The sequence below is a fragment of the Bubalus bubalis genome, chromosome 18 (genome assembly GCF_019923935.1).
Source record: "Bubalus bubalis isolate 160015118507 breed Murrah chromosome 18, NDDB_SH_1, whole genome shotgun sequence".
In the NCBI taxonomy this organism is placed as follows: domain Eukaryota; kingdom Metazoa; phylum Chordata; class Mammalia; order Artiodactyla; family Bovidae; genus Bubalus; species Bubalus bubalis.
The window spans coordinates 57,105,175-57,114,074 of record NC_059174.1 but is presented as its reverse complement, the minus strand read 5'-3'; the positions used below and the strand labels follow the sequence as shown (position 1 = coordinate 57,114,074).

General features: G+C 48.4%; 1 protein-coding gene across 2 annotated transcripts; it reads left to right on the top strand.

Annotated features, from left to right (window-relative positions):
- The first annotated feature begins 3,437 nt into the window (after nt 1–3,437).
- On the top strand, nt 3,438–8,205 carry LOC123465108 (sialic acid-binding Ig-like lectin 14). Of its 2 annotated transcripts, none has more exons than XM_045163277.1 (7): nt 3,438–4,303; nt 4,401–4,790; nt 5,004–5,273; nt 5,511–5,558; nt 6,360–6,572; nt 6,676–6,811; nt 7,082–8,205. In XM_045163277.1, exons 1-7 carry the CDS (start codon nt 4,267–4,269, stop codon nt 7,095–7,097), a joined length of 1,110 nt encoding a protein of 369 aa, XP_045019212.1. In that variant the 5' UTR covers nt 3,438–4,266; the 3' UTR covers nt 7,098–8,205. The 2 variants fall into 2 exon arrangements, with proteins under 2 accessions (XP_045019212.1, XP_045019211.1); XM_045163276.1 differs by having other exon boundaries at nt 3,454–4,303; nt 6,318–6,572.
- Nucleotides 8,206–8,900: the final 695 nt, after the last annotated feature.

Here is an 8,900-nt window from a genome sequence, read left to right as displayed (position 1 = left end):
TGACTGACTTCAGATCCCCTGTCGCCCACAGAGTGATTGAAACGCCTATCTCTTTGTCACTTCTTTCTATCACCTTTTCTATTACTCATGATGCTTCCTGTGGTTGGGGTTTATTTCTAGGTTCCCTTTTCCGTTCCACTAGTCTACCTGAGCATCCCTCTTTCAGTCCAAAAGTTTTGTTCTACTATGCTGTAATATACCCTGGAGAAGAGAATGGCAACCCAATCCAGTATTCTTGTCTGGACAATCCCATGGACCCAGGAGTCTTGTGGGCTACAGTCCATGAGGTGGCAAAGAGTCAGACACGACTGTCCAACTAAGCAAGCAGGCAGGGGGTTATGTATCTTCACAACTTGCAGAGCCAGGCCTCACACATTGTTCTGTTCAAGGTTCCCTTGCCTTCCTTGAAATGTCTGGTTCCTTATAAATTTTACAGTGGAATTATTGAGTTCCACAGATGTCCACTTGGGATGTGGTGACATACATTTTGATTCTGCACATTATTTTGAGTCAAATGGATATTTATATTCTTTTTGCCAACCCCTAATGTGATGTATTTTCCCATTTATTTATATCTTTAATGTCCTTCAAGACAGATTTATAATTTTCTCCATTGAGGTTTTGTTGTATACCTTTCTAAATGTTAGATAGATTCCAGGTGTATCCTAATTTTTGATGCAACTCTCAATGGCTCTCATACAGTTTTATATTACTGTGGTATGAGAAAGTAATTGATCTTTTTTGGCCGAGTGGCAATGCATGTGGGACCTTGGTTCCCTTACCAGGGATCAAATTCCCATCCCTTGCTTTAGAAGGCAGATGCTTGATCACTGGACCACAGGAAGTCTGCAATGGATTTTTCAAATGTGAATTTGTCTCAAGTCATTGTGCTCTCTTGTTAAACCTCTAAATGTATCTGTATAAACTTTTGGATTTTTCTACATGCAGAACTTTTATGAACATAAATATTTCTTTTTTCCTTTCAATTGTTATACCTTTTACCGATATTTATTGACTTGCTAGGGTGGAACCTATGGTACTCCATTAAATATGATGTTTTCTAAAGACACCCTTCATCTTTTTAGAGAATTTCTCTTTTATTTCCAATGCACTGTGAATTTTATCACAAAGGCATTCGCAATCATCCAGTGTTCATTGTTTTCATCTCTGGAGATTTAATCAGTAAATCAGGGACAGTAGCCACACTAGAAGCCACACTGCATATTGTATATTTCCACAGAGGCAATGTAACACAAGTAATCCATTATGCAGGTGTTGAAAGGCCACTGGAGCCTGTCAACCAGGGAACACTCTCTTAGTTTTGGACCACTCTAATCCAAGCCCCCAACTTGACGTTTTTCAAATCTTTTACATACATAGACATATATTCTCTCTGAGATACAGGTATAGCATTGTGTAAGTTTCAGGTGTACAATATAATGATTTAATATATGTACATATTACAAAATGATCACCAAACATGCCTAATTAACATTTATGTCTATAAGGCTAAAATTTTTTTGTGTGATGAGAAATTTTAAGATCTAGTCTTTTAGCACCTTTCAAATGTACAGTACAGTATTGTTAACTGTATTAGTGTCCTTAACATTTTAAATATAGTCACCATGATGTACATTACATATCCATGACTTATTTATTTTATTCCTGGAAATGTGTACCTTCTGACCACTTTTGCCAATTGTGCCATAGACCCCACTCTCTACCTCTGAGAACCACCAGTTATTTCTCTTTATCTATGACTTTATGTTCTTTGTTTTTTTTTTCAGTTCCACCTACCTCTGAGATCATACAGTATTTTTCTTCCTCTGTCTAACGTGTTTCATTACCCTAATGCCCTCGCGTACCATCCATGTATTGTAAAGGCAGGATTTCCTTCTCTTTTATAGCTGAAGAGTGATCACGAGTATGCACACACTGCAGTTTCTTTATTCATTCTCTCATCATTGGATATGGAAGTTGTTTCCATGTCTTCAATAATGTATATAACACTTCCATGAACATGGGGTCCATATATCTTTTCAAATTGCCATTTCATCTTCTTTAAAGGCCCAAAGTGAAAGTGCTTGAGGTTCTATTTTTAGTTTTGAGGAACCTGCACAGTGTTCCCCATGGTGGCCGCACAATTCACATTCCCACCAGCAGTGCCCAAGGGTTCCCTTTCCCCACGTCCTCACCAGCACTGCTTGTTTCTTGTTCTTTGACCGTCCCAGCTTGACCTTTGCGGGACACCAGCCGCTCTGAAGGTGTGCTGCACAGCCCTGCGGATCCTGGCCTTCTCCAGTGCCTGCTTGTCCAGCATTGTTCCCGCAACCGGTGAGGAGTGAGGGAGAGAGCTCGTCCCGTCTTGTTCACCTGGACCCTGGGCAGGGCCAGTCCAGGGTTCTGTGGAGCCTGACATTGACTCGAGTGTTCGGATCCCTCCTTAGGCAAAAAAAAAGAAAAAAAATGGTGTCACTGAATGCAATACACACATGGACCCCCAAATACAAAATGTGACCCCCAGGTCTCTGGTGTGGCCCTGAAGTGTTTTCAGGGACTGAGAACAAAGAGCAAATGAACAAAGAAGCTGCCATATCTCTTTTCAATCAATAAATTCCAAGAGCGCATGAATCTGTGAGCCAGGAACTGTGGATGAAGGTCAAATATATATTTCCTAAAAGTCTCAATATCACAGGCACATCACATCTGAGTTTCTTTCGAAATGAGAAACCTATGTAATCAATCACAAAACATAAAATGCTGAAAACCAAAAGATAAGACAGTTATTGCAGACTAGTTTTCTTTCTTCCTTTTTTTTTAAGCCATGACCTAGGGCTTGTGGGGTCTTAGTTCTCAGACCAGGGATTGAAGTTGGGCCAGAGGCAGTGAGAGTGCAGAGTGCTAAGCACTGGGCCACCATACCATTTTTCTCACAAGTCAGACACACCTATCACACCTGCATAACACCTGTTCCCCATACTTTTGGCCTGATCCTCTTTGATTGCCTCGTTTTAGGAGAAGAATCATGTATATTAATTAATATGAGTATTCTACTAATAAAGTGTTAGTTAGCCATGTCTGACTCTTTGTGATCCCATGGACTGTAGCCTGCAAGGGCCCTCTGTCCATGGAATTCTCCAAGCAAGGATATTGGAGTGGGTTGCCAGTCCCTTCTCCAGGAGATCTTCCTGACCCAGGGATCGAACCCTGGTCTTCACACTGAGGGCAGATTCTTTACCATCTGAGCTAGCAGGGAAGCCCATTATATGAGGAAATAAGATTAATTATATCTAAAACAGAGTAGAAAGAAGATGATTGATTGACGGACATTTCTTTTTGTTTCTGTAGTTTAAAAAAGTAAAACATATATTAATATTTCTATCTAACTGTAAAAGAAACTTTCCATCAGTCCCATAGCTTCTTCCTGAAAGTGTCTAAAACGTTTATGATCATAGTCAAATTTCTGCATCTTAAAGAATTTTTTCCCGAAAGGGCAGCAAGTTCACAGGTTTTTTCCACACATGACTTAAGCCTTCATGTGGCTTTGAAAAGAAGGCCATCCAGAGTGAGGGGTCGTGAACTGTGTTTCTGTGTGAGGTCTGGACTTTGGGGTCCCTGCTGAATGGGGCAAAGTTCTTCCTTTACCACCCCACTTTGCGTGGCCTTGTGTCCGGGTCGGCTGGGCCCACAGACCCTCAGATCCATGAAGACGCACAGCCCGTGTGCCCTGTTCTGAAAACCCTTCTGGGCAAAGGAGCTTTTCACGCTCAGCTTTCCTTCCTGGATTCCACCCTCCAGCGTATGTGAGTCTTCCTGCCCAAGTCTGAATGGTTTTGAGAAATCTTTCAATGTTCTTTTCCGGAAAGTTCAGTGTTTCTCTGTTGCAGGGTCGGTCCCACCCGATGACCAGGGCTGGACACGGTTTCTCTTTTCTGGTTCTGCCGGCCGCTGGGCGATCCCACCGTGGACCCGAGCATCACTGGACGGGTGGTCATGTCAGAGCCACGTGCAGTGAAGCCTCTCGGCCTCTGGGGGCCTTAGGATCTCCCCCTGCGGTGTGCGGTGTGGGTGGGACCTTCTGCCTTCTCAGGGCCGCCCCTCCTGCATGGCCTGGGGCGTCCAAGTTCCCCTTCTGTGCTTGGCCAAGGCTCTGTCTCTGTCACCCTCTGGCTTCCTGTTGGGGCTTCCTCGTTCCCTCCCCACATTCGGGGCGCTTCCCTCCCCAGCAGAGGGACCTGAACCAGCTCTGTGCTGGCGGATGCGGACATGGTGCCCCTGCTGCTACTGCCCCTGCTGTGGGGGGGTGAGTGGGGGAGGGTGGGGGACAGGGCTCACGGCTGGGGTGGGGGAGCACGCGTGGGGAGGGGCTGGAGCTGCCGCTGAGCCTCTGTGTCCCCTAGGGTCCCTGCAGGAGTCTCCAGGGTACGAGCTCCGAGTGCAGGAATCAGTGGCGGTGAAGGCGTGCATGGACGTCCACGTGCCCTGCTCCTTCTCCTACCCCTGGGATTCGGGATATCCCTGGTATTCCTCTGGCGAACTCTTCATCTACTGGTTCCGGGAAAAAGACCCCTATACCAATGATGTTGTGGCCACAAACGACCGAAGGAAACGAGTGAAGCCAGAAACCCAGGGCCGATTCAGCCTCCTCGGGGACCCCAGGAACAACAACTGCTCCCTGAGCATCAGAGAGGCCAGGCTGAGCGACTCAGGAGTCTACTACTTGCGAGTGGAGAGAGGACCTACTGTGAGATACAGTTACATAGAGAAGAAGCTGAATTTGCAGGTGACAGGTATGACAGGGGGCCCAGGAGAGGACCCTGGCCCATGGAGACTCCTCTATTAGAACAGGAACAGGGTATAGCAGCCCTCCCTGCTCCAGGTCTTGGGGTTTGAGGGTTCAGGAGAGACCCAGAACTGGGAAGGAGTTGTGACCCTGACCCTCTGGGTCCCCACACCCCTGCCTCCAGGCATCTCCCTCTGTCTCCTCATCTCCCTTTCTCCAGAGAAACCCGACATCCAGTTTCTGGAGCCTCTGGAGTCCGGCCGCCCCACAAAGCTGACCTGCAGACTGCCACTAGCCTGTGATGAGCCACAGCCTCTCCTGTTCTCCTGGGTGGGGGACGCCCTTGATGCCATGAACCCAGACACCCTCCACTCCTCGGAGCTCACCCTCACCCCGAGGCCCCAGGACCACGGCACCAACCTCACCTGTCTGGTGACACTCCAGGGATCCCAGGTGGCCCTGGAAAGAACCGTCCAGCTCAACGTCTCCTGTGAGTGTGGAGGGGCGGCGGGGTTCCTGAGGGTGGTGGTGTGTGTGTGGGTGTGTGCGTGTGTGTGCGTGTGTAGAGAGAAGGCCAGCCTACTGGTCTATGGGCCTGCGCCCTGGGAGCTGAGGTGGGGAGTGGCCGTGAAGGACAGCTCCCCCATTCCTGGTTTCCCTCCTGGGGTGCTGGTCAGTTTCCATCCCACTCCTCCCTCTGCAGCAAGCCCATGTCTTTCTGCCCCAGATGCTCCGAGGAACCTCCGCATCAGCCTCGCCTTCAGAAATGTCACAGGTAGGACCGGACCTCTCCTCTCCAGGGCTGGGTCCTGCTCCTGGGACTGCCTCCAAGATGGGGCAGGGGAGTGGGCTTGAATGTGATCAGATATGGGAAGAGCAAGGAGAAAATCACCACCCTGCCCCACCTCCCAAGCACTAGACCACACACACATGCAATACACACAGAGATTCACACACACATAATACATACACATGAACATACACTGAGACACGCACAGAAACGCCCATACACACAGGCACATACACATCACACATGTACACATATACACAGAGATATACCCACAGCACAGGCACCCATCATGCACACATACACTCACGGACATATACACGTGCACTCATGCACACATACACACAGGCACACACACATACACCCCACACATATACACACTCACACACCCTGTTCAAAGCCCATTTCCTTCACCATGGTTCTATTATGTGGCTTTCTTCCACAAAAGCCTCCTTAGTCCCATCTCCTGCTGCCTTCACTGAATCAACTACTCAAGCCTTGAGGCTCTGGGTTTTCTTTCCACCAAACAGCCCAGGCCTGTCCCATTGAGACACCAAGCCTCCCCTGAAGATACGAGGCCCAGACACGTTGGCTCAGCCTGCTTAGGGTGTGAAGGTCCAGCCCTGGGACCGCAGGGAACCCAGCTGGCCAGCCAGGGGAGGAGAGAGCAAGGCCAGGAGATGCTGGGAAGGAGGGAGGATGAGACCTCAGCCTCCCCCAGCTCTCCCACTGCACTCTCCCCCAAAGCCCGCAAGATTCTGCAGAACGCCTCATCTATTCTCATCTCAGAGGGCCAGGCGCTGCAGCTGCTGTGTATTGCTGACAGCAACCCCTCTGCACAACTGAGCTGGTTCCAAGGGTCTCCCACCCTGGAGGCTACCCCCATCTCCAGCACCGAGGTCTTGGAGATACCACAAGTGGAAGCTGGAGATAGAGAAGTCACCTGCATAGCGCAGAACCCTCTGGGCTCCCAGCAAGTTTCCTTCAGCCTCTTTGTGCAGAGTGAGTTGCAGGACAGGTCCTGGGCGCGGGCAGCCTTGGCAGGTGTGTGCCTTTGGGAGGGCTGGGCCTGGGGACTAAGCTTCACCCCCTCTCCCTTCCCCAGAAGGCCCCCCTCCCTGCAGCTGTGAGACTGAGGAGCAGCAGGGCTCCTGGCCCCTGGTCCTCACCCTGATCAGAGGGGCCCTCATGGGGGCTGGCTTCCTCCTCACCTATGGCCTCACCTGGACCTACTACACCAGGTGAGCACACCTGTTCCCCGGCAGGGAAGTCCGGGGAATGGCTCTGGAGTTGCCGGTGGGGCTGGGCGGTCCTGTCCTGCCTGCAGCTAAACTGGGTGACTCTCCAGGGACTTCCCTGTCCGTCCAGTGGTTGAATCTCTGGGTTTCCACTGCATGGGGCAGGCGTTCGATCCCGGGTTGGGGAACTAAGATCGCACATGCCTTGAGGCAGAGCCCAGAATGAATGAAATGGGTCTGCCTCTCTGACCTGAGACTCTGTTGGCTCTGCAGGTGTGGTGGCCACTAGGGAGCTGGGCTGAGGGGTGTGGCTGAGCCTGGCTCCCTGTCATGACGAGATTCACCTGAGGATGCAGAGCCCAGAGGACAGACGTGGGGACATCACAGTGTGCTTCTCCCTGGAAACTCTCGCCTCCAACCCTGTGTCGTTTGCATCTACGAGCCTTTATTTGTGGAGATGACTGCGTGACAGTAGGAAGATTCAATACCATTGAAAGGAGACTTTCTGACTTACCTCGCTTAGCATGAGATTACTCATGTTGTTACATGTATCAATAACTTATTGTTGGTTTTGCTTGGTTTTGTCTTGAAAATAGTATTTTACGTATGACTATTCCTCCAGTTATGTATGGACCTAAAATACGATGACATTGCCTTCGTTTGCAAATTTTGGCTCATTCAAAGTAACGTTGATGTGAATGGTGTGATGAAAATAGGAGGGCTAGCACTTTTCTCCTGGTGGGTGTGGAACTGCTTCATCATAAATTTGGCATATATTTAGTTTGAGAAGGTAGCCTCAGAGAGTTCTTTTAAGTAGTTAGATGAGTTTATATTCCATGGTCATAAATGAGGGTTCTGAGCTTTCTACACCCTCAGCAGCACTTGTATGACCTACATGGTCAGTTTTCAGCACTACACTCCACTGTGGCAGTATCTCCTTGCCTTTTTAGTTTATTTCCCTCATGTACAATGATGTTGAGCCATCTGAATATCTTCTTTAGTGGAATTCCTGTTTGGATCTTTGCCCATTTAAAATAAAAATTGGGCAGTCTTTTTCTTGTTAATTTGAATTCTTTAGACTGGATGTGACTTTTTAAAAATCAAAATATAATTGATTTATAATGCTGTGTTAGTTTCACAGTACAGCAAAGTGATTCAGTGATATACGTATATTCTCCTCAGATTCTTTCCCATTATACTTTTTTACGACATTCTTAGTATACTTCCCTGGGTTATACAGTTGGTCCTTGTTGGTTATCTATTTTAGATTCAGTAGTGTGCATTTGTCAATCCCAATCTCCCAATTTATCCTTCCTCCCTCTGAAAAAATTTTAGAATTTTTACACTTTAAGAAACTAACAAATGTAAACAGAGTATTTCTAAATAAATATTAAAGAAAGGTTTGTTTTTTGTTTGTTTGTTTGTTTCCAGAACTGGTTACTGGAAGGGTGTAAAATGTTTAGCGGCACTGTCAAATTTAGGAAACCTTATATAATATCAATCCTAAAGAGCATTGAGATCACAGGTTATTTCCACACATGGCTTGAGCCTTCACGTGGCTTTAAAAACAAGAGCATGCAGTGTGAGGGGTCCTAATGCCATTCTTGTGAAGTCCGGGCTTCGGGGGTCCACACTGAGCGGGGCAAGGCACTCAGTTCAGCCACCCCGTTTTGCATGGGCTTGTGCCCCGGAGAAGGCAATGGCACCCCACTCCAATACTCTTGCCTGGAAAATCCCATGGACGGAGGACCCTGGTGGGCTCCAGTCCGTGGGGTCGCTGAGGGTCGGACACGACTGAGCGACTTCATTTTCACTTTTCACTTTCATGCATTGGAGAAGGAAATGGCAACCCACTCCAGTGTTCTTGCCTGGAGAATCCCAGGGCCGGGGGAGCCTGGTGGGCTGCTGTCTATGGGGTCGCACAGAGTCAGACACGACTGAATTTACAGCAGCAGCAGCAGCATCCCGGGGGCTGGTCCTACAGACACTCAGGTCCACGTAGACCCGTAGGCCTGTGCCATGTTCTGACAACCCTTCTGGGCCAAGGAGCTTTAATGCTCAAGTTTTCCTTCCTGGGCTCCATCCTCCAGTG